Raw genomic sequence first — 26,725 nt, forward strand, 5'->3', positions numbered from 1 at the left:
GGGCGGCGGGGGGCAGGGTTGGATGGGATTAGGGGTGGGGGGTGCGGGGGGCAGTGTTGGATGGGGTTCAGGGGGCGGGAGAGGGCGATATTGGACCAGATTGAGGGGCGGGGACTCGCGCACTGCGTGTTGCTGCAGTCTCCTGAATCGGGAGCAGACTTCCAAGCCCCAAAGGAAAGGCATTTAATCGCTTAACCGAATAATCGATTATCTGAACGAAATAGGTCCCACCCATCTCGTTCGGATAATCGATGTTCCCCTGTACAGGACAATGTTGAAGAGATTATCTGGGGAAGGGGGGTTTAGGGTACAGCCCTGTGTAGAACTCCAGTGAAAGTGTGAGGAGAGAGAGACAGAGAAAGAGGGTGGGAGATTAGTCATTTGGAGCCTGTGCTCCGATCGATGTCCAGGACTGTTCTCAGCAATATTTCAGTCAGTTGACTTCACTTTTAATCATTGCAAACAGAAGACGCAATCAGTGTTGGAAACATGTCTTTGTAATATTTCTACTGGGACCTTGAGATCTTTTAATTGATATTTGGATAATTGAGGATCCCATGTAAATTGGCACAAGACAAAAGATATAATGATTTTATTAACCATGCGTGGAATATGAACATCACTGACTGGACAGCATTTATTGTCTGACCCTAGTTGCAATTCAGATGGTGGTAATGAGCTACCTTCTTGAATCACTGCAGTCCATATGCTGTTTTGAGACCAAGAGTGCCATGAGGGAGGGAACTTGACCCGGCAACAGTGAAGTATTTCCAACCAGAATAGTGAATGGAACTTGTAGATCACAGATGTACAGCACGGAAACAGACCACTCGGTTCAACTCATGACAAACTGACCAGATATCCTAAGCTAAACTAGTCCCACTGGCCAGCACTTGGCCCATATCTCTCTAAACCTTTCCTATTCATAAAAAGCATCTGGATGGTTATAAATGTTGCAATTCTACCAGCCTCCACCACTTCCTCTGACAGCCACCCTCTGCGTGAAAAGGTTGCCCCTTAGGTCCCTTTTAAATTTTTCCTCTCTCACCCTAAACCTATGTCTTCTACTTCCAGACTCCCCCACTCCAAGGAAAAGACCTTATCTATTTGCCCTATTCATGCCCCTGATTTTTATAAATCTTTAGGTCACCCCTCAGACTCCAGGGAAAACAGCCCCAGCCTATTCAGCCTCTCTCTGTACCTCAATCCTAAAACCTTGGCAACATTCTTGTAAATCTTTTCTGAACCCTTTCAAGTTTCACAACATCCTTCTGACAGGAAGGAGACCGGAACTGCACGAAATATTCCAAAAGTGGCCTAACCGCTGTCCTGTGCAGCCGCAACTTGACCTCCCAACTCCTGTACTCAATGCTCTGACCAAGAAAGGAAAGCATACTAAACGCTGCCTTCACTATCATAACGACCTGCAATACCACTTTCAAGGAACTTTGAACATGCACTCAAGGGTCTCTCTGTTCAGCAACCCTCCCCAGGACCTTACCATTAAGTGTAGAAGTCCTGCTCTGATTTTGCTTTTTGAAAATGCTGAACCTCACATTTATCTAAATTAAACTCCATCTGCCACTCTCGGCCCATTGGCCCATCTGACCAAAACCCCATTGTAGTGATTTCTTCTTTGCTGTCCACTATACCTTAATTTTGGTATCATCTACAAACTTACTAAGTATACCTTCTCTGTTCATATGCATAAAAATTATAAAAAGCAGTGGTCCCAGCACCGATCCTGTGGCATACCACTAGTCACAGGCCTCCAGTCTGAAAAGCAACCTTCCACCATCACCCTCTGTCTTCTACCTTCGAGCCAATCCTGTATGGTTAGTTCTCCCTGTAGTACACAAGATTTAACCTTGCTAACCAATCTATTATGAGTAACCTTGTTGAACACCTTACTGAAGTCCATATGGATCACATCCACTGCTCTGCCCTGTGGTGTCCTTTCCATCGATCAGGATAAGGCTAGGGTTAGATAGAAGTAGTCATGGGTTCAGAAGGTACTGTCTAAGAACCTTTGTTGAATTTCTGCAGTGCATTGTGTGATTGTATATACTGCTGTGACTGAATGTCAGTGGTGGAGGGAGTGGTTGTTTGTGGTAGTGATACCTATCAAACAGACTGCTTTGTCCTAGATGGTGTCAAGCTTCTTGAATGTTGTTGGGACTGCATTTATTCAGGCAAGTGGGAAGTATTCCATCACACATCAACGGACTTATCCCGCATGGATTCAAGACTACATTCAGATCACCACAATTTGGACTTGATCAGGACAACAACTACATACAAGTACCTCCAAAAACAGTTCTTCTTCTGGACCCTCCACTCCATGCTCGCAGTCATGTGTCACGACCTACTCTCCCTGCAGTCGGCCCTGACCCAGCTCAGGGCCACACCCTCCCAGACCAGCAAAGGACCTCTGCCCTTTTTCATCCTGAGAAAGATCCACACATTCAACAAATGCTTTTTCTCCAGCTTATCAGACATCAAGGAACTTAAGTACATCAAACTCTCACTTACTTACCTCCAAACACGGGATTCCTCAATCATTCCCAAACCTGCCTCCGGAACTGTTCGGATGCCATTAGCCACATGGCTGCGACAGCTACCTCCACTGCAGCAAATGATGAAGTCACTGCCGCTCTCGTCGTCCCACAGACTGCAGCCACTGCCAAATATACTGCCTCTGCGATCGCCCCCAGGACCACTGCCTCTGTAATCACTGCCAAAACCACTGCTGCCAAAACCACCATGAAGGCTGTCGGTCACCTTCAACTCCACTAATCTCCAGATACAACACATCATCCTCCACTATTTCCACCACCTACAGTCAGACCCCACTACCAGAGATGTATTTCCCTCCCCACCTCATCACAATTCTGCCCAGACCAATCTGTCTGCAATTCCCTCATTAGGTCCATGCCTCCCCCCAGTTGAGTTTCTGATCAACAGTAACCCCAAGGATGTTAATAGTGGGGTATTCAGAAATGGTAACACCTTTCTCTGAACCATCAGCCCTGTGACTGAACTTTTGTGGGAGAATTCAATTGCTGCCTCTGTGTATTTTGAGCACTATTATACGTAGTGCAATTGTGTATTCTCCATAATTGACAATCTTTTAGAAGATCAAAAGTGATTGGTTCCTTGTGCTGAAATTTCTGCACTACCAGGTAAGGAGTATTATAAATCTGATTAACAATATCAGAAAAACTGCACAGACACATTGAACCATCGACTACACAAAATGACCATGAACACAGTGTCACCCAGGAGACTATCCATCTTACTAAGGGATAACATGTCCAACTGGACTTTTGGGATGGACAATAGCCTTTCAAAAATATCCACAATCCTTCACCTACATCCTCAGCTAACCCAATTATATTCAATGGGACTTCTTTGTGAGTCCTTTCCAACAATAAAATCAATCAATTTCAGAAACTGTTTAGATGACTAGCCAGCATCATGACTCAAGAAACTGTCAATAACTATCTGCAAAAGTAGATTTACTAAGTACAGGGTTGGCAATGCTGGAAAGGGGATTTTACAAAACCTCTCTCTCTCTCTCAGAAATGGTTTCACCATTAACCTTTCTGCAATTCACAGTGTGAAGGATCTAATAAAAGTGTTTGAGACTTATATCAGATTAGATTGCTAAACAACACTGTTTCCAGTCCCTTTTATCCTTCAGTCCCACATCAAAAACACTCCCACCCCCAACAATATACCTTACAAATTTTGTTAATGAGTTTGATTTTAGGGTTTTTATACAACTGGAGCATTATCAAGTGTTAATGAAATATGCAGATAAATCACAAGTACAGCAAATAAACTTACCTTTGTTCATATCTGTACATTTAGGAATGAGACATTTGCTATTTACATTTACTGCCCCTTTTAAAAGATTATGCTGCAGAGTTATATAAATTTTACTTCATTTGGCAAAGATTCTTTCATAAAACCTAATAATAACTTTCTCCTGCTTACCACACAAATAAGAAACGTTACTGCAGGAAAATTGCTTCCGACAGAAAATTTAAAGGTAAAAACTATACTGTGTTCAGTTAACAGCAGCCTCACTCACTAAAATTCTTGCATGAGTTCACCTCTGTATTGGAAATCTGATGAGTTAAGTGAAGGCAATTGGAATGATTCAATCCTTAAGTTTTTTTCTAGCCAGCATTACTTGGTTATAGGCCCAAAATCCACTGCATTCCAGACCTGCAGAATGAGTCAAGAGCATTAAGGATGCCAGTACTTATGGATGAAACATTAGTACCAAGCCAATGCTAAGTACATGAACGTGGAGATTGACAAGTTTGCACACCACTGACCTCAGTCAAACCAAAAACAAATAAACACACCTTCAGTTCCCACTCTGCCTCCTTGGTAAATTAGTTTTGATACAAGCCCCCCCTTCAGAAAAACTACAATAAGTTTTTTTTTAATAAAGTGTATACCATGCATGGTAGATGAACAAATTTCACTATTTTCCTCTCAGGTTTTAAAATTAAACCTTCTGACAACAGCAAGTCACAGAAAGGGATCTGTTGTCTAAATATTTTCAGATCTCAACAATTGTTCTAACAATTTGTAGACACTCTCTCGTTTAAGTATGCTGTTAGAGGAAATAGAAGCATCTCTGTTCTGCAAATCACAGTGGAAGCAATGCTGCCACCAGGTTCATTTCAGTGACGAACTGCAGTCATTCCCCGTCTCTGCTGACAGAACAAAACGTCTCTGAAAGGTTTATGTGGGGACTTCAAAACACAAAGGCTAAAAATACATAAAAACAAAATTTGCAAATAAATCATGCTACAGTGAAACAATAGACAATATGATCACATGAAACAATGAAACGAAATTGAAGGAATAATTACTCCAGCTACCAAAAACATATTTAGCAATTTCTCTTACTTTCTGTCACATCCAAACTCGTCTGAAATCACTTGGCTGTCAAATCCCTTGTAATCCGACCATTCAAAATCAACAAATGAGTTAAAATAAGCCTATTCCAAAAACAATCAGCATTAAAGCATTTTCAAATCCTAGAATGATCTCTATATTACAACATACTCTGTACACCTCAGTGCTGGCTTTTTTTAAAATTCCTTAAATTTGTAGACCGTTTATTTTTCATCTGAGTGTCTCGATGCCGCAGGTCAAATAGATTTGGTGCTAGTTTGCAACTCTACGACACCTCAGACTGAATAAAATCAGTTCGGTTGCATTCTACTTCACAGACTACCCTCTCTAAGTACAAGGCTGCCTCTGCAACAATTATTTCTGGTCATAAATAATGATAATCTCTCATTACCCTTCTACGACAGCCCTATAAAACAGGAACGACTCGTCTAGGAATTACTTTGCAGGAAATAAAAACTGCACAGAAGCATTTTTTTTATTTCCATAGCTACATCACCTAAATCTGCGGCGTATTAAGAAATCCACGACCAAGAGCGTTTCAGAATGAGCACTTCACTTGACACATTTTGTGGACTAAATCCGCCCCAAATAAAAACCTACCACGGAACCATACCAGAAGTAAATGTATTTACCTGGTACGTGCTAAAGCGGATTCCATTCTGCAGCTGAATCTTTATGGAGTTAGTCCCTGAGTTCATGTCGCAGAAAATCATACTCAGGCACAACTGCAAGCAACAAATCCACAAACGACAGAGAGTTGCGAAGCTTAAATCCTTCCCTGCTGTAGTACGTGGGGGAATCTCTCAGAAACTGTTCTGTATTCTCCAAGTTGGAGCAGAATAATCAAGGGAAATTTGAACTCCCACAAGCGTGGGCTCGCTTTTGCTGGAGCCAGCCAATAAGCTGTCTGGCCACAGAGAAACAGTCCCCTGTTGAATGGGCGGCTGATGTAAAACATGAGGAAATTATAGCTGGGACAGAGATCAGAAAAGAGCGTGTCACATTGAAGCATTCAGAGCACACTGGAGCTGCCCATCTGCTTCCTCTGATAATCACATGCCTTCAGAACAGCCAGGTGACTGATCACATTCCCCATGGCAGGGACCGAGACAGCGTGGGCAGAGAAACGTGACAGCAGCCAGTAACGTGACACTGCCCCTTGCCTTTCTCCAGCCGGTCAATGGAGTCCACTGACACTCCTTTCCCATGGTCCAGGCTCTAATGAAGCCTGGGACAAGCAGAGTGACAGCTCATTTCAAACATTACCGTCGAGCTCTGTGTTTAACTGCTCCCATAACGCTGCAAATTCTACTGAAGGACATTGACACTGAAACACATTGCTCTGGCAGGAACACATCGCATCTCAGGTCGAGGGATTCAAAAGGCTTTACTGTAAGAGTAGATTTCCATATTTTTAGAAGCATCAGGAGCAACACACAGTCCGAATATACATCTGAATTCGTCAAACCAAAAATATACACAGTCCTATATTAAGTATGCAATAAACCACTGAATAATCAAGTCACGTCAGGCAATTTTTTTCCTTTCAGGAAATAAAATGCATCCAGGTCCTGCAGCAGCTCCATATTTTATATATTCAGAAAGGTCTTGAATAATGAGATTTAACAATCTACTAATACCCATTCCTACAGAAATAAAAACACTAGAGCACTTTAAGACCATGACAGATGGATCCTCGCAATCCTTGAGTATTTAGTTTGTTTCTCAAGACTTTCAAGAAGTTCAATCAAATCCAGTTACACAAGAAGCCTCTTCTCTCAAGGTTGAAAAGTGAAGAACAGGGCGATTCTTTCAGGGTCCCTGCCAAGCCAGAATGCTATCAGCTAAACAGGTACTGTTTACATCAGCATCAAAATGTGGGTCATCATGACTTAGGACTGCACGGTCCTGGACTCAGAATACAATGCTGGGCCTATTTGCCTCAATCTCAACATGTTATGCGTATATTCACTCAATGCAATTGCCTGTCATTATGCCAGAAACTTCATCAGAAAACAAAATGAGAATTAACATGCTTGCATGGGATACAAAGAAAATTATGTGAATATTTGTCAGTTAACACCTCTGACAGGAATATGCAAATGACTGACAATCGTCACATATAATGCAAAAATAGTAACCAGACTGTAACAGATAGATCTAAATTTACTTTCTATGAACACTATGAACAAGCTTCTCATTATTAATTCTGAACGTCAGTAGTTCATTTTTAGTTGCATTTTATTACTACATTTCATTGATGTTTTTGTATATTAACAATAAACTGTAAAACTCTCCATCTGCTACTATATCACTTAAACAGGTCATAATTTAACAATTTCATCAATAAGAAAATGCCCAGCCAAAGGCAATTCAAACAACCAGCAGGATTGAGCAACAAACGTACAATTCACACAAGTTTAAATTTTTAAAATCTGCAAACAGCTAACAGTGATCCATTTAAAAGCTGCACTGAGGCTCAGTGTTGATTAATATGGAGACTAATAACTGTTTAAAAAGAGACCCAAGCTTGCAGCGATTCGCTGAAAGAATCATATAATAAGATTTCAAGTTTTAAAACTCTTAACTATAAAAAACTAAAAGAAACATTAAATACTATTTCAGTAGGCTTTATATTTTGAACTACAAAATAGTTCCCCATAAACTTCTAAAATAATCAAAAATCCTCCTCTGCAGTCATACTTTATCTCTCAAGTCATCATTCTCCAGAAATGAGTCCAAGATGGATTCTCAGCATGCCAGGGCTTGTTTTCTTTATCCTTAAGCTAGGCAACTCCAAATTTCCAGACCTGTGACACATCATAATCATTGTCATAGAGATGTACAGCATGGAGCTGAAAATGTGTTGCTGGAACAGCACAGCAGGTCAGACAGCATCCAGGGAACAGGAGAATCGACGTTTCGGGCATAAGCCCTGAAGAAGGGCTTATGCCCGAAACGTCGATTCTCCTGTTCCCTGGATGCTGCCTGACCTGCTGCGCTGTTCCAGCAACACATTTTCAGCTCTGATCTCCAGCATCTGCAGACCTCACTTTCTCCATGTACAGCATGGAAACAACCCTTCAGTCCAAATCGTCCACGCTAACCAGATATCCTGACCTAATCTAGTCCCACCTGCCAGCACTTGGCCCATATTCCTCTGAACCCTTCCCATTCATATACCCGTCCAAATGCCTTTTAAATGTTGCAATTGTACCAGCCTCCACTACTTCCTCTGGCAGTTCATTCCATACATACACAACCTTCTGCGTGAAAACGTTGCCCCTTAGGTCCCTTTTATATCTTTCTCCTCTCACCCTAAACCTATGCCCTCTCGTTCTGGACTCCTCCACCCCAGGGAAAAGACTTTCTCTATTTATCCTATCCATGACCCTCATGATTTCATAAACCTCTTTAAGGTCACCCCTCAGCCTCAATGCTCCAGGGAAAACAGCCCCAGCCTATTCAACCTCTCCTGATAGCTCAAATCCTCCAACCCTGGCAACGTCCTCATAAATCTTTTCTGAACCCTTTCAAGTTTTATAACATCCTTCCCATGGGAAGGAGGTCAGAATTGCATGCAATATTGCAAAAGTGGCCTAACTAACATCCTGTACAGTCGCAACATGACCTCCCAACTCCTATACTCAATACTCCGACCAATAAAGGAAAGCATACCAAATGCCAGGAGGAACAAAATGCAGCTCCCTCTCACCAAAGCTAGACTATCTTTCATCTAAACTCTCAACTACATTCTGCAATCTCCCACCACATTCTGCATGTACAGGCAACAAATCTCTGTTGCTCAATCTCTCTGCTCTCACTCAGATTCATGCAGCTTTATGCAGAACTGTCATGAAATTCAGTTATCTTTTAGGAAAGCCTGCAACTCAATCCTACATGTGTTATGGATTCTGCCCCTCTTAAAACCGATTTCTGTTTCAATATGACTTACATGGGTCTTGTAGGTCGAAATACTAATTTACTACTCTGTAGAATCCAATCTATTAGGGAATTTAAAAACAATTTAAAGTATAACACTCTTCGTTCCTCCACTTCATCTTAAAGAGATATTTTCAAAACACAACAATCTTATACAACATTTCAAATCAAGGCTATTTAACACAGATTTAGTTATTCTTTCACAGAATCACTGAATGATACATAACAGGAGACTTTTCAGTCCATCATGTCCATGCCAGCTCTTTATTAGAGATGTCCAAACTTTTCTAATTACCATTCAATTTTTTATCACTTCAACTATTTATACAATGTCATGCTGATTAAAAAAAATGTTGCACAGTGGTTGTGCTCTATCTCTATGCTAGAAATTTCAGGTTCAAGTCCCACCTGCTCCATAACAACAAGTCTTTTTGTGAATTATTGAAACTGCATTTTCCACACTTGCATGGAGTGCATTTGGTTCATAACTCATTATTTATATTATGGAATATGTATATTGGAAAAAGGCAGAGAGTTGGTAGGAAGTAGGTGGGGAGAGGGGTGTTGTCCAAGTGAAGCAGGTAGGGACGTCAAGGGAGCAGGCTGAGGGGAGTGCTAAGAAAAACAGTCAGGGGTTTGGGTGAAACAGACAGGGGATGGGAGACCATGAGGGTGGCCCCAGCAGTGAGTGATCATTTTGGGGGATGAGGGGTTAAGAAGGGGAGTGTAATCTGAAGTTCAGCAGTGGCCAGAGGGCAGACAGTAGTTGGACATGACCAGTAATCTAGTGAGCTTGTGGGGAGTGCGACAATCAGTGCGGTCATAGACTGTAGTTGGGAAGGTTGGGGGGGGGGATGGTGCTGTTGCACTTTTCAGTTATGGAATTATTCAAGAGTTAGGTTTTTTTCTACCAAACGTTTCCTGAGTAACGACAGAGCTACACATATTGGAACTGTCTCTAATCCATAATTGGAGGTACAGAAGGTCCCGGGAGAAGAGACATTGCTCTTTGGACATTCAAAGTTCCTGGGAAACTCCCACATTGGTCTGTCCTTCAGGACCTCCAAAGGGTTTCAACAATCCAGAGACTTAAACATTTGGGCCAACAGGCTTTTCAGAGAATCCTGCTTATATATGCATTGACACAGCACCCATAGAGAATTCCTGTCACCACAGAAAGATCAAATGTCCACAGAACTCAGTAAACAATAAGCAGAAGAAATGTTAATGAGTAAATGCATTTTTGTTTGGATTATTCTTGGGTCATGAGCGTTATAGATGGTATTTATTGCCCACCCTCCAATATATGATTGCTTGACTGAAAAACTGCTGACATGTAACTAAGCTTTCAGTTCTGTGAGCCTGGATGTCACACTCCTGCACAACAGGCTGACAAGCTGACCATGGCAAGCATCTGCAATGTTCAGTGTTCAGTGCTGCTGACTGCTTGAGCCAGCCCAGCACAGACACAGGCTCCGAGAATCACCCACATGAAGGAACCTGCACATGATGAAGAGTCATAGAGTCAGAGATGTACAGCATGGAAACAGACCCTTCGGTCCAACCCATCCATGCTGACCAGATATCCCAACCCAATCTAGTCCCATCTGCCAGCACTCTCCACTTTTATTTCAAATATTATTTATTTTGGCTTTTCTTTGCAGTTATGTCATTTCCAACATAATAATATTTCTTATACATTCACCCCAATGACAAACCAGGACGTTTAATTTCTTAAAATCTTCCCTCACAACATTATCAGTCAAAGTTCAGCACCAAGGAACTTTCAGTGACTCAACCAGGTGACCAAATGCTTGGACAAAGAGGTAGGCTTTCAGCTGACACTTTAAAAGGGAGCATGGTCATGAGCAAACAGTCTGAAGGAGGGAATTCATTAGCTGAAGACTTTGACAATTGAAATCCAAATCAGCACCAATTGGAAGGTTTGAAGAGGATGAAAGGAGAAATTTCAGATCCACCCACTTCACTGTCTACCAAAGCTGAAACTGTGATTTAAACAAAATAAATGAAATATAAGCTCATACAGCAGATGGAGCTGTTCAGAAACTTTGGCCTGAGATCAAAAAGCTCTAACAACATCACACAGTGTTGTTAACAAAGTCAGAAAAACACCCATTTTGCAACATACATGGAGAGAAGCAGAAAAGTTTGCCATCTGTTAGATCATATTGGACAAAACACTGGTAAAAACAATGACTGCAGATGCTGGAAACCAGATTTTGGATTAGTGGTGCTGGAAGAGCACAGCAATTCAGGCAGCACCCGAGGACAGACAAAATCGACGTTTCGGCCAAAAGCCCTTCATCAGGATGAAGGGCTTTTGCCCGAAACGTCGATTTTGCCTGTCCTCGGATGCTGCCTGAATTGCTGTGCTCTTCCAGCACCACTAATCCAAAACACTGGTAAAGGTCACTTTAACTAATGTTTTGCTTTACTGACTATATCAATTTCAATTCATTATCCAAAAAGACTGAAAAACACGCAATGATCTGTTTTAGCTCACAGATGAATTCCACTTGGACAAGATGAAGAGATATATACTCAGAGAAATTGGAAGAAGGTCATTTGTACAAAGTGAAACTGCACGTGAAAAAAAATTCTGCATATCACAGTACAAGTTGCAGGAGTGAAGTGAACACATTAAAACATTGCAAGATGTGTTAACAGTCCATATGCAACTAATGTCTCTTTTCTTCATACCTGGAAATCAGATTGCACATTTCAAGTCAACTGATAACATGAAAATCAATTGAGTTGTACAGTCCAAGCTTCTAATCATATGACACGGAAGGTACCAGACACCAAAGCCTCACTGATGCTACTTGCGTGGCTTTGAACATAACATGACTGTTTGCCTGAGCTGATTTCCCGCTCTATAACTCACTCCAATATCTATTTGTCTTGATAACAAACAATCTCTTTAATTTCTATTTTCTTTAATACATACTAAATGCATAACGTGACAACATACACACAACAGGATTCTACAACAATGGTTTCCAATGGAACAACATGAGAACCAAAGTTCATGTCTTTTGCCAGGGCCAGTCTGGTGAACTATCAACAGTGGCTGGAAGAGTCCCTGTAGGGCCCTACCGTTGGAAGATGATCTAGTAATGGAACAACCACTTTTGCCAATTCTGTAAAGTAGCTCATCACAATTGACAGCAAACACATTTGAAGATCTATGACCAACTTCTCTGTTACTCTTAGTCTTCCACCATAGTCCAACCTCCCACAATTCTTCTTCTTGGTTTCCAAGCTCCAATACCTGATCTGCACAACAAAAGATGTGCTATTATGATCTTCCCAACGTTTTCTGCATTTATGCTCTCCAAATGTATTTTCGGTATTGCGAAGCTAACATTAGCTAATCGTAAAAACCTCTTTACCAATAGTGTTAATATGTTTAGTTAACATGATTATGTTAATCAAACGGTTATCAAATTATTGTGTTTGAAATTGCTGTGTAATTGAATTGTTCATGACTTAGATGCTTTGTACTGCAGCATCCAGAGGGCTAGGTCTAAGTAATAGGAATGTGTATTGTCAGGAAAAGAAAACCAGTTTGGAGGATAATATCCAGGATATTTTGGGGCATCTTCCAACACTTGAATTACCTCTCCAATTTCTACCATTACCCATCTTCTCAGGCAGTATGTTTCAATGGGGGAGGAAAATAAAAAATGGGAAATGATAATGACACCCAAATACTCAATTAGCTGTTGTGTCAATTAATGCTGCAAACATTTTATATTAATAGGAATTTAATTTTTAAAACAAAATCTTGCATAAGCATGTTGATCCACAAAAGAACACTCAAAATAAAGCCAAGTCGATCCCTTGTATTCAACACTTATTACATCATCTCAAAATTATGGAACATCGCTCCTGCAGAATTCCCTTTGTCTTGTTACCTTAAGGCATTAAGAGCCACATCTGCATGACTACAATCATGATTATTTAATTTACTATTTGTTTTACTTTGACATTTTGACAGTTTATGAAATATTAGTCCAGGCTCTTCAGTTGGTTGGCTGATAAAGAAAATCAATGAAGTTGTACAGTCCAAGGTTTTAATTACATGACATGGAAGGTGTCAGGCACCAAAGTCTCATTGACGATACTGTGTGTCTGTGAATACTATACTCACATAACATAACCAAATGTCTAAGCTGATTTACTGTCCCAGAATTCACTCCTACCCATCCAATTGTCTTGATGACGATCAATCTTTTGGAATATGTCCTTTAATGCACATTGAATGCTATTGGACAAACCAAACATTTCACAGAAAATCATCACTACAATTCTTTTGTAACGTAAGAACACAAGAATTTTACTTCATAACAGGGAAGAATATTGTAATCTTATTTGCACAAATTCACAAATAATGACAAATAAAAACTTGCACTTGTGGGTTTCACAGGAGCTCATGCCTCAAATCACGAGCAATCAAACAAGTACTGACACAGATCCAAAAGTGATAACATGAGGAGAAGAAACCTAAAGTTTAGTTGAAGTAACAGATTTTATTGATGTTGTTAATGGAGCAGAGAAGTAACAATGTTTAGGAAAGAAATTCCTGAGCTTCAAGGAGATACAACTCCATCCAGAGTTTCCCATTCCATTGGCTATTAGTAAATAACAGGCTCACAGAGCTGATGGAACACAACTCTCAAAAGCTTGTAAGAGTCTAAGTAGTTTAGAACACGACAATGTTAACTATCCAGGTTTTGACAACATTACAGAAGAGTAAACATTCAATTGTTTGCTGCACCATTGAGAGAAGATATTATGGACATGCCTGGGTTGGTTCTTTCCACACAGTTGACCATAATTAGTTTAGATGTATTTGTCAAACAGATGTCAATATACTGCAGCAAGGCTGCCTGAAGCCAGCACATATCCTGGTCAATACTGTTAGCCAACTGTTTCAAACTGCTATCGGCAAAGATACGGACGTAGTTGCACCAGTACAAAGTACATGATGAGGGCAGTTTAATTCTCAAGGGCTCGCTTCATTCATAAACCAAGAACAACAGCAAAGGCAGTTAAGGCTAATGACAAGGTTCCCCACGCGAGACTGGTTAGCAAGATTAGATCTCATGGAATATAAGGAGAACTAGCCATTTGGATACAGAACTGGCTCGAAGGTAGAAGACAGAAGGTGGTGGTGGAGGCTTGCTTTTCAGCCTGGATGCCTGTGACCAGTGGAGTGCCACAAGGATTGGTGCTGGGTCCACTACTTTTAGTCATTTAAATAAATGATTTGGATGTGAACATAGGAGGTATAGTTAGTAAGTTTGCAAATGGCATCAAAATTGGAGGTGTAGTAGACAGCGAAGAAGGTTACCTGAGATAACAAAGGGATCTTGATCAGATGGGCCAATGGGCTGAGAAGTTGCAGATGGAGTTTAATTTTGATAAGTGCAAGGTGCTGCATTTTGGAAAAGCAAATCAGAGCAGGACCTATATACTTAATGGTAAGGTCTCAAGGAGTGTTGAAAAACAAAGAGACCTTAGAGTGCAGGTTCATAGCTCGTTGAAAGTAGAGTCGCAGGTAGATAGGATAGTGAAGGCAGCGTTTGGTATGCTTTCCTTTATTGTTCAGAGTGTTGAGCATAGGAGTTGGGAGGTCATGTTGCGGCTGCACAGGACATTGGTTAGACCACTTTTGGAATATTGCATGCAATTCTGGACTCCTTCCTATCAGAAGGCTGTTGTGAAACTTTGAAGGGTTCAGAAAAGATTTACAAGTACGTTGCCAGAGTTGGAGGATTTGAGCTACAGGGAGAGGCTGGGGTTGTTTTCCCTGGAGCATCAGAGGCTGAGGGGTGACCTTATAGAGGTTTATAAAATCATGAGGGGCATGGATAGGATAAATAGACAAAGTCTTTTCCCTGGGGTGAGGGAGTCCAGAACCATGTTGAGAGGGGAAAGATATAAAAGGGACCGAAGGGGCAACTTTTTCACGCAGAGGGTGGTGTGTGTATGGTATAAGCTGCCAGAGGAAGTGAATCATAGAATCCCTACAGTGTGGAAACAGGCCCTTCGGCCCAACAAATCCATACTAACCCTCCGAAAAGTAACCCACCCAGACCCATTCCCCTACTCTGTTATCCTACATTTACCCCTTGTTTTAAAAAATTCTCAAGGTCAGGTTCGTAGGAGAGTAGTCTGACACAGAACAAACGACCAAGAGGCGAGTCTGCTAGAATATGAGCATTTGAAGGGTTCAGAAAAGATTTACAAGTACGTTGCCAGAGTTGGAGGATTTGAGCTACAGGGAGAGGCTGGGGTTGTTTTCCCTGGAGCATCAGAGGCTGAGGGGTGACCTTATAGAGGTTTATAAAATCATGAGGGGCATGGATAGGATAAATAGACAAAGTCTTTTCCCTGGGGTGAGGGAGTCCAGAACCATGTTGAGAGGGGAAAGATATAAAAGGGACCGAAGGGGCAACTTTTTCACGCAGAGGGTGGTGTGTGTATGGTATAAGCTGCCAGAGGAAGTGAATCATAGAATCCCTACAGTGTGGAAACAGGCCCTTCGGCCCAACAAATCCATACTAACCCTCCGAAGAGTAACCCACCCAGACCCATTCCCCTACTCTGTTATCCTACATTTACCCCTGACTAATGCACCCAACCTACACATCCCTGAACATGATGGGCAATTTAGCATGGCTAATTCACCTCGCCTGCACATCTTTGGATCGTGGGAGGAAACCAGAGCACCCAGAGGAAACCCACGCAGACAGGGGAGAACGTGCAAATTCCACATAAACAGTCGCCCAAGGCTAGAATCGAACCTCGGTCTCTGGCGCTATGAGGCACTAGTGCTTGCCACTGAGCCACCGTACCACCCCACCGTGGTGGAGGCTAGTACAATTGCAACATTTAACAGGCATCTGGATGGGTGTATGAATAGGAAGGGTTTTGAGGTATATGGGCCAAGTTTTGGCAAATGGGACTAAATTAGGCTGGGATATCTGGTCAGCTTGGACAAGTAGAAACTGCTTCCATGCTGTACATCTCTTATGACCCTGTAACTCCAGTTACATGGTTCCAGGGTGGATCTGTTGATGCTATAAGATTTCCAACAAAAATGGAAAACCTCTCTTGCCAAACAAATGAACCTTTAATGGGTGAAGCATACAGTTCTATTGTTTCTTTCCACAAAATGAATGTTACACACACAACTTAGCTTTATAACACCATAACAGGAATGAACAGTTTTTCACTGAAAAAGTAGATTATTTAATCAAAAAATACAGAAACATATCTGAATAGATGAGCCATGTTGCTTGTGCTCCACTACATCAACAAAGCCCTTCTCCTTAGCAAGGTAAGTCACAAGCTCAGGTGTCATATTCTGTTGACTGTGCCCATCATTACATGGCCGAGAGACATTGACATGCAAACAATTCAATTTGGATATCTTCAAACCAAGCAGTGAAGGAAGATTTTGCTTTTTAGGAAACAGCAGTGTTTCAGGGTTCCTCTCAGTGTTTTAAGGGCAACATATAATTGACAAGAATTAAAATTAGCACAGACCCCTGACCTCAGCAGCTCCCAATCTTTTCAATATCAAGGTACACTTGAATGAGACAAGCAATTCCACAAGTCACCCACTTACTTTGTTTGCATGTGCGGGATCAGGAGTCCACACATGCAACACTGGAGGAAACCAGAGCACCCAGAGGAAACCCATGCAATTGATAGAGGTACTTGGTGGCAGCAGATGCTGTCTTCAGTAGTAGATACGGAGGGCTCAGGAGATCAGAAGCACAGACAGGTCTTCAATGCTCAGGTAAAACAGTGCAGCCTCCACAAAATGTTGCCACACACTTCTCACCTCACCATGGCACACCAGTTGAAAGCCACTACCCTACCTGGTCCTCTACTTCACCTCTGCCTCCTGACTTTTGCTATTCAAACAAATGATTGAATGCCGCTGAAAAAAATCAAGAATTCTGCACCTGCAGGGGCAACACAGAAATTTGCTAAATTTGGCTGAGGGTTAAAGAAAGTGGAATTTATGTCAATGTCAGGAAAGGTCTGATGCTAAAAGGAAAAGAGTTTTTCAACAAGAGAAGAGGACTGGAGGGGTATTGTGGTAAATTGGGAGGTGTTGGAGAGGGAGTGCTTCGGTGAACTGTGTGGGGCAGGGTTATCGGGAAGGAAAGTGCCAGAGATTAGGTGAAGATGTAATGACATAAATGTGAACATGACTTTGGGTCAAATACCAGAAACAGCATATCAATGTAGTAGGCAGAACAGCAGTGTTACTCAGATAGTTCTCAGGGGAAGTGATCATTTGGTGAAAACACAAATGTCACTTGCTTTCTTCCCTCTTTTCTTCAGTGCAACCTAAGGCTTTAAAATAATTGTCCAGATAAATAAAGATGAGTTTAAAATTAAACATAAATGTTTTCTTTAGAAGCAGTTGACCCCAGGCCCAAAATAAAAGCATCACCAATGAACAAACTAGATGGGAACTTTCTTTACAGAGTACGTGCACAATTGTACATTTGCTGTCTACAATTATTGCCTGAATGACCCTTGTTAATAAAACTAGGATCCAATCCCTAACTTACAGTAACCTTTCTTTGAATTTTGAAACGGTGTCAAATGTAAAGGAAGGAGTCATTCCTGATAAAATTGATGTGGAGGGGCTGGTGTTGGACTGGGGTGGACAAAGTTAAAAATCACACAACACCAAGATATAGTCCAACAGGTTTATTTGGAAGTACAAGCTTTCAGAGCGCTGCTCCTTTGTCAGGTAGCCAGAGCTCACCCACTTTACTTGTCACCATAATCTCACACAGCATACCTTCCCATGTGCTTACCTTCTCTCAATGGCTGAGAAATTTGCTGCAGGTCCTTAAAATCCTGAAATATGGCAGGAATTTGGTATGAAAGGGGTGTGATTTTCCACACTGATCCACTTGACTGCTGGCAGTGTAGGATCCTGACCTGGACAAGACTACCTCAGCTGAGCAAGCAATTGGCCGAAAGATTCACACGTAAAACTCCTCTCAGTGTAAACATGTACATTCCTGTCAAATCAGGACCAGAAATAGTGTTTCTGAACCTGATTAGAAACTCTGGGTTCATAAACCAAGGTGCTGTCTGACTTTGTGAAGTGACTTCAAAGATCCCACTGAGATATTCAAAGATTATTTCTTCCAGTAATTCTCCCTCAACCACAATGGCTAAAATCAAACGTACAGGTCATGAGTTCATTGCTTCTTGTGGGACTGCTTGCACAGTGGCTTCCATGTTTGCCAATACTTGACAATATTTCAAATTAATAGGTTCATTGGCAGAACTTGGAATGGTTTGCACTTGGCAAATCTTAACAAAAAAACATCAATTTTTGTAATTAAGCAGGATAAGGACAGGTTAAATTATTGCCTGCAATCTCTTTTTTAGGCAAGCTATGGTCAATGTAAAAGGCAACCACTACTTTACAGAGTAACCGATTTTTCAGCTCTGCAAACCAGCAGCAAGAGAAAAAGCGAAAAAGGTTAATTTGAAAGTTACGCATGAGGCAGTTTGTCCAAAGATAAAAATAAAATGTGATGTGTTATTGCTGCTGCACCACTTAACAGCTTACAATCTGAGCATGGTGAGGTACTGACTGACCCTATGTTGGCCCAGGGCACAAAGCCCAGCTTGCAAGAATGTAGCTGCTAGGATTAAACAGGTATAAAAAAAAAACAGGTAAAACAAGATAAAACAAGATAAATCAATAATCTAGTGAAGCAAAGGGAGAACACAGAATACAGAATATCACTGCATTTACAACAACACTCTCCAGCCTCAACCCATCACCAACAAAACGATACAAAATTTTACATAAAATAAAAACTGAAAGAACTGAGGATGCTGTTCTGAGGGTCACTTGTCCCAAAACATTAACTCTAATTCTATCCACAGATGCTGCCAGACCTGCTGAGCTTTTCCAGCAATTTCTATTCGTGTGTCATAAGATGTCACTTGCTTGAGAGTAGAGTACCTCGCGTGTAGTGACATAGAATATGGGTTCCCTGATTGGACCAGATTAACAGTCCCAATCAGCTAATCTTGGCTGACAGAAATACGAGTGACAGAGATTCTGTTCACTCTGAGAGCTGGCTCTGAGGAAGCCGAAACAATGTCAACTAATATGCACATGTAAAGAAAGGGTGACTTGGTGACTGGATACCGATCACTGTGGAGTTATTTCATCATATTTGCTCAGGGATCCAAATTCCTTCTATCAGACATTGTTTATTGTTAAATGAAGTGTTCTTCCAACATCTTCCTGAAATTATTCCCATACAATATATGAGTACTGCACATAAGGCCAATTTTACAACTCACTCCACTGATTTAAACTAAGACAGTGTATGTTTTGGTTATGATCAGGTATTTTTTTCATATATATATTCTTGTATGTAAGATAGCTCAGCATTTATTGCCTAACCCTCATTACCCTGAAACCAAGTAGTTTGTTATGCCATTTCAGAGGATGGTTAAGAATCAAGCACACTGGTGTGGGGCTGAAATCACATGTAGTCACAGGGCAGGCAAGGATGGCAGATTCCCTTCCTGAAAGAACTCTGGAGAACCAGATGGGTGTTTACAACAATTGACACGGTCATCATTTCATGCCAGATTTTATTAAATTCATTTTTCATCAAATCTCATGGTGGGATCGAACTCACGTACCAAGAACATCCTCCTCAGGTTCCAGGTTATTAGTCCAATACTCCACCACCTCCCCATTAATTTGGCAGCAATGCTGGCCCAGTGTCCAATTCAAAGTCTCTCAAATTCACAGGCCAGTCAAAACCTCATTTAAATTAAACCTGCACCAAAGCAAATACATTAAATGGATCAAAGGCAGGTGCTTGAAATCTGGCCTATAATTTAAGAAAAGTGTTGTTCTTGTTGCAATACATACTTTCAATGCTTGGTCAAATAAATTCTTTCCCTCAGTAGCTGTAGCCTACTGAAATAAATAACTTAATTTAAACATTAACCCATTTCTAAATTCCCCTGTCTTGTAAAGGTCAGATCAAGATAAACCATCAATTTCCTGGATAAAGTTTCCCTGAAGATGCACCCGCTCCCTCGGTATGGACACATGCTTACATACTGGGTCAAGGTTTGCATTCAACAACTAACCTCACTTTTATTTTACTGCAGGAAAGTCAAGCATCCATTCACTTGGATTTTAAGACTGAAAACTGACAATTAGTGGTGCTGGAAAAGCACAGCAGTTCAGGCAGCATCCGAGGAGCAGTAAAATCGACATTTCGAGCAAAAGCCCGATTATTCCGGATGAAGGGCTTTTGCCCGAAACGGCGATTTTACTGTTCCTCGGATGCTGCCTGAACTGCTGTGCTTTTCCAGCACCACTAATCCAGAATCTGGTTTCCAGCATCTGCAGTCATTGTTGTCAGAGTTTGGCATAGCATTGTCAGTTTTCAAGGTAAAAACAAAGTAATCTAATTTATTTCTGCTATTAGTTAATTAAATCTTGGAAAGAGACTATTTCATTGCTTTAACATGAGCTTACTTTGTAGATTTTAGATTCAAATATCCTCCCTTGTTGACAGCACAAAGATAAATATGCCAGTTAGTCCTTCCAGATTAATTTAATATCTCTTTCCCCAAAATGACTCATGACAATAGTGGCTATGGAACATAATGGGCGGCATGGTGGCTCAGTGGTTAGCACTGCTGCCTCACAGCGCCAGAGACCCGGGTTCAATTCCTGCCTGTCGGGCAGGAATTTGGGCACCTGTCTGTATGGTGCTTGCACGTTCTCCCCATGTCTGCGTGGGTTTCCTCCGGGTGCTCCGGTTTCCTCCCACACTCCAAAGATGTGCAGGCCAGGTGAATTGGCCATGCTAAATTGTCCGTAGGGTTAGTTGCATCAGTCAGAGGGAAATGGGTCTGGGTGGATTACTCTTCGGAGGGTCGGTGTGGACTTGTTGGGCCGAAGAGCCTGTTTCCAACATTGTAGGGAATCTAATCATAAAACGTTCAGAACTAATAAACCATGGACTTGGGCCCAAAAGACACATTGTGAATTCATGTTTACTGCCACAGGGAGGGGCACCTGAGCTGTGCTGGGAGTAACACAAAGAAGAGTTAGAAAAGGATATGGAACAGGACTTTATAACCAATCACAAAGGGGAAGGTTTCATCTATCACTGCATATTACAAAATCCTCCTCAATGTTCTTACTCCCTATGGCATTCAACAATAAAATGCCAATTTGACATGACTAAATTGCTTACTTAAGCAGGTTTACCAACTGATGGGCAATGACAGCTAAAAGCACCTGACACAACTTGCATCAAGTTGATGCCTGTAAGCTCTGGTCTGGAGTGCTTTTGAAAACATGACTGATTTCCAAGAGAACGAATAGGCTGAATATCTGAAGGGCTTCAAACTAGCACCACGCACACAAATTAATGTAACATCTACTGAACAAGAACAAATTCATTCTTAATCTCCAATTCTAGGAGATTTCTGACACAGACCAGAATAAATCTTTCAAAGCAGTTATGATACAAGGTGCAAGAAAGTTCTATTGTTACTCCAAGATAAATATGAAAATTGTGCATAAAGTATGCAATCTGTAAAAGCCTATTTTTAATCATCACTTTTTCAGTATTGTAGGCAAGTGTGCCGAAGAGATAAATGGGGAGGACAATCCTGACCTCTTGCCTTCTTGATCTACTTTACACTGCAGTATAAATTTACTCAAGATCAATAATTTGTAAAGGGCTTTCAATACATATCATCCCAAGCTAACATCCCAACTAAGAGAAAATATACAAATTAGGAGCAGGAGTCGGCTATTGACTCTGCTCCACCATTTGATAAGATCATGGCGAAGTGATTGTGACCACAATTCCACATTCCTTCCAAGAATCTATCTACCTCAAAAATATTCAATGACTCTGCCTCCATTTTCCTCCCTTCACAACTTCCAATAATATTGTATAAGTAAAATTGCAACACACGGTTTTATATTCAGAACTTTCATTTTTGTTAAATTAGAGTAGGTCAGTTCTTTGGGACATGGATGACTCCAAGGATCCAACAGTTTGAATCCTAGATCCACTCTGTAGCATGTGTTGTTTCACCTGGTGAGAGCTATCATTCCAATTACTACATGTTATACTGAGACTGACCTGTGCATTTGGAAATGTTATACAGCTGACACTATTCCCTGTCAGAATGTTCATACAAATGACATAAAAGCAACTTGAGCAATTGTTAAAGGATATTACAATTGATGAACACAGCTAAACTATTTCTTGGAAATGGCTTCTCCCATTCGCAGTTCCTGGACATCTCTGCAGGAGTTTCTCAGAGTTGTGCTGTCGGCCCAACCATTTTCAGCTACATTAAAGACTTTCCCTTCCTCATAAGGTCAGACGCGAGAATGTGCGCTGATGATTACACAATGTTCAGCACCACCCGCAACTCCTCAGATACTGAATCAGTCAATGTTCAAATGTAACATGATCAGGAAAATATCCAGGCTTGGGCTGACAAGTGGCTAGGAAATTTTATTCCATACAAATCCAGGCTATGGCCATCTCCAATAAGAGACAATCTGATCACCAACCTTTGACATTCATGAGTGTTTGACATTCATGAGTGTTACCAACAGTGAATACCAAACTATCAACATCCTTGGAGTTACCATTGACCAAAAACTAAACTGAACTGAACTTGCCACATAAATACAGTGGCTACAAGAGCAGGTTAGAGGTTAGGAATACAGTAACTCACCTCTTGACTCCCCAAAGCCTGTCTATCATTTACAAGGCACAAGTCAGGAGTGTGATGGAATACGCTCCACTTGCCTGAATGGGTGCAGCTCCAACAATACTCAAGAAGCTTGATACCACCCAGGACAAAACAGCCCACTTGAGTGGCATTACATCCACAAATATTTACTCCCTCCATCACCAATGCTGAGTAGAAGTGATATGTAATTTGTATAAGATGCACTAAAGAAATTCACCAAAGATTCTGAGACAGCAAATTCCAAACACACAACCACTTACATCCATAAGGACATGGGCAATAAATACATGGGAACACCACCACCGGCAAATGTCCCTTAATGCCACTCACCATCCTGACTTAGAAATATATCACCGTTCCTTCACTGTCACTGGGTCAAAATCCCACCCTAATGTTATTGTGGGTCAACCTACAGCACATGGACTGCAGCAGTTCAAGGGCGGCAGCTCACCACTACAGTTCAAGGGCAACCAAGGATGGAAAATAATAGTGGCCAACCAGCAACGCCCACATTCCATAAATGATTTTAAGAAAGAGCATTCAGTTTTACCATCATTGAAGCTTTCAGTAATTTCCACTGACTGTTTTTCCTCTTTCTCTTCATAGCTTCCTTTGATCACATTTTCAAAATGAAAATATCCTTTTGTATTCTTACATCATTAGTGCCAACAAATATTTTATGCTTCCATGCTAACAAATTAATCAGAAGTGTATAAAGCTCGATAAGTTATTGGTGAAATTACATTCATTCAGTTACACAGTGTACCACCCACTCCTGGATATTTGTGAAAATAATTACTGAGCCACATCAAGCTATTGCATGAACACAGTGAGTTTGTGTTGTGTATTTGAAGTATTTGATACAGCCTGGATTGCGAGTCTATTAATTTTATACAGAAGTTACTGTTATTTGTTCACTGGTCCAATGAAACAAGAATTTCTGAATTCTTAACTTTTGATTTTGTCAGACTTTATGTCTCACCAAAGGCTTTCAATACTTATGAGGCAAATGTTTCAATAACTGCATTAGGCTTTCCTGCTGAATAAAATAAACCTTGTTGTAATTATTAAGAAGTTCCATCCATAGTGAAGCATGGTTATGGATTGTGAATACAAATGTATTCTTCCTACTTTTGGCACAGGCTTCACTATCCTAATCCATTCTGACTAAAATAACAACCAGCGACACAGAGTATGCAATCTTTGTCTTTTTTTATAACCTGCAGTTTCTAGAACAAATACCATTTAAAAATGGATGCTTTCCATGTGTTGCATATAATTATTTTATTGTTATTCTTTCATAGAATGTGGGTACCCCTGAGAAATCCAGCACTTTTTTTCCTGTCCCTAATTTCTATTCAGAAGGTACCAATATATTTCCATGTCAGCAATGCATGTAGCTTGAAGGGCATTTACAGATAGCGATTTTCCCATCCATCTGCTGCCCTGGTCTTTCTGGCTGGTAGAGCTCATGGGTTTTAAATTCAGTGTCAAAGGTACCTTGGCAAGCTGCATAGTGCATTTGTATATCATACATAGGAACAGGAGTAGGCCATTCAGTCCCTCAAGCCTGCTCTTCAATTCAATAGGATTGAGGCTGATCTGTGGCCTAACTCCACATGTCTTCCTTGGGCCCATATCCCTTGATGCTCTTGCTTAATAAAAGAAGCTTCAGATTTAAATTTGACAATTGAATTAGCATCGACCACCATTTTAGGAGAGTTCCAAATCTCTATTACTCTCTGTATGTAGACGTTCTTTCTAATATATCTCCTCAATGGCCTCGTCCTAATTTCTGGGCAATTTCCCCTGTTCCAGTATACCCAATCAGTGGAAACCTTTATCTTTATCTACCCTGTCTTTCCCTGTTAATATCCTGAAGACGTTTTAGCCTCTGAAGTCCAGGTATCATCCTTGCAAAATAGTGCTGAACTCCCTCCAGGGCCAACACACCCTTTGAGAGATGCAGTGCTCAGATCTACTCCTAGTACTCTCAGTAGAGTCCAACTAGGACTCTACAGTGGAGTCCAACTAGTAAGTATAACTGCAGCATCACTATACTCCAGCCCATTAGATGTGAAGGCCAGCATTCCATTAGCCCTCTTGATATTTTCTGCACCTGTTTGTGGTATTTTAAACAGCTATGTACCTGAACCTCTAAATCTCATTGGATATCCACTGTATTTGACTTTTTGCCTTCTAAAAATACCTTGATCTATCTTTTTTCCATCTGATATGAATAACTTCACACTTGCTTGTATGAAAAACTATCTGCCACAGTGTTGCCCATTCACCTAATCTGTTGCCATTGCGCATCAGTGGAGGGAGGGAGGGAGTGGCAAATAGAATGCCACTTAATGGCCGACCTCCTCACCTAGTCATAGAGGTGAACAGCACGGAAACAGACCCTTTGGTCCAACTCGTCCATGCTGACCAGATATCCTATTTGCCAGCACTTGGCCCATATCCCTCTAAACCCTGCCTATTCACGGATCCATCCAGATGCCTTTTAAATGTTGTAATTGCACCAGCCTCCATCACTTTCTCTGCCAGCTCATTCCATACACGCACCACTCTTTGCGTGAAAAAGTTTCCCTTTTGGTTCGTTTTAAATTTTTCCTCTCTCACCCTAAAACTATGCCCTCTAGTTCTGGACTCCCCGACCTCAGAGAAAAGACCTTGTCTAATTACTCTATCCACTCCCATCATGATTGTATAAATTCTATGTCACCCCACAACCTCCGATACTCCAGGGAAAACAGCCCCAGCCTATTCAGCCTCTCCCTATACAGTAGAACAGCCCAATCTGCAGATTCGGTTTATGCTTGTTCAGTTATCAGAAATTTATACGGCCTGAATATATTACATGGAACATTCCAGAAATAATTCCAGGGGTTGCCGGGGAGTTAAGTTTGCCTTTTAAAAGGTAGGATTTGCTATTATCTGCAGTTTCAGGCATCTGCGGTAGGTCTTGGAACGCATCACCAGGGGATATGGGGTGGGAACACCTGTATTTCAAACCATCCAACCCTGGCAACATCCTTGTAAATCTTTTCTGAACCCTTTCAAGTTTCACAACATCTTTTCAACAGGAAGGAGACCAGAATTGTACACAATATTCCAAAAATGGTCTACCAATGTCCTGTACAGCTGCAACATGACCTCCCTACTCCTGTACTCAATACTGTGACCAATAAAGGAAAGTACACCAAACACCACCCTCACTATCCTATCGACTGATGACCACTTTCAAGGAACTATCAACCAACACGCCAAGGTCTCTTTGTTCAGCAACACTCCTCAGCACCTTACCATTAAGTATCTAAGTCCTATCCTGATTTGCCTTTCGAAAGTGCAGCACCTCACATTTATCCAAATTAAACTCCATCTGCCACACCTTGGCCCATTGGCTCATCTGATCAAGATCCCATTGTACTCTGCAGTAACCTTCTTTACTGTCCACTATACCTCCAATTTTGGTGTCATCTGAAATTTACTAACTATACCTCACATGTTCACATCCAGATCATTAATATAAATAATGAAAACAGTGGACACAGCATCGATCATTGTGGCACACCACTGGTCACAGGCCTCCATTCTGAAAAGCAACCCTCCAGCACCACCCTCTGTCTTCTACCTTCGAGACAGTTCTGTATCCAAATGGCTAATTCTCCCTATATTCCATGAGATCCAAAATTGCTGACCAGTCTACCAAAAAGAACCTCGATAAACATCTGACTGAAGTCCAAAAAGATCACATCCATATGGACTTCTTCAAAATACTCAATCAAGTTAGTGAGAAATGATTTCCCATGCACAAAACCATGTTAACTGTCCCTAATCAGTCCTTGCCTTTCCAAATACATGTAAATCCTGTCCCTCAGGATTCCCTCCAATAGCTAGCTCACCACCAATATCAGGCCCACCAGTCTACAGTTACCTGGCTTTTCCTTAGCATCTTTCTTAAATATTGGTACCATGTTCACCAACTTCC

General features: G+C 41.2%; 1 protein-coding gene across 7 annotated transcripts in view; it reads right to left on the reverse strand.

Moving 5' to 3' along the window:
• ppfia4 (PTPRF interacting protein alpha 4) overlaps positions 1-26,725 on the reverse strand; it is a 699,006-nt gene that overhangs the window by 438,094 nt on the left and 234,187 nt on the right. The window contains exon 1 of one of the 7 annotated variants that reach the window (XM_043716869.1): positions 5,571-5,946. The exons of the other annotated variants lie outside the window; for them this stretch is intronic. Within the exon in view, the coding sequence (XP_043572804.1) occupies positions 5,571-5,651 (81 nt within the window). The 5' untranslated portion in view covers positions 5,652-5,946. Of the gene's footprint in view, positions 1-5,570; positions 5,947-26,725 lie in introns of those variants that run through there. 7 annotated transcript variants of the gene reach the window in all.

This window comes from Chiloscyllium plagiosum, chromosome 26 (genome assembly GCF_004010195.1).
Source record: "Chiloscyllium plagiosum isolate BGI_BamShark_2017 chromosome 26, ASM401019v2, whole genome shotgun sequence".
In the NCBI taxonomy this organism is placed as follows: domain Eukaryota; kingdom Metazoa; phylum Chordata; class Chondrichthyes; order Orectolobiformes; family Hemiscylliidae; genus Chiloscyllium; species Chiloscyllium plagiosum.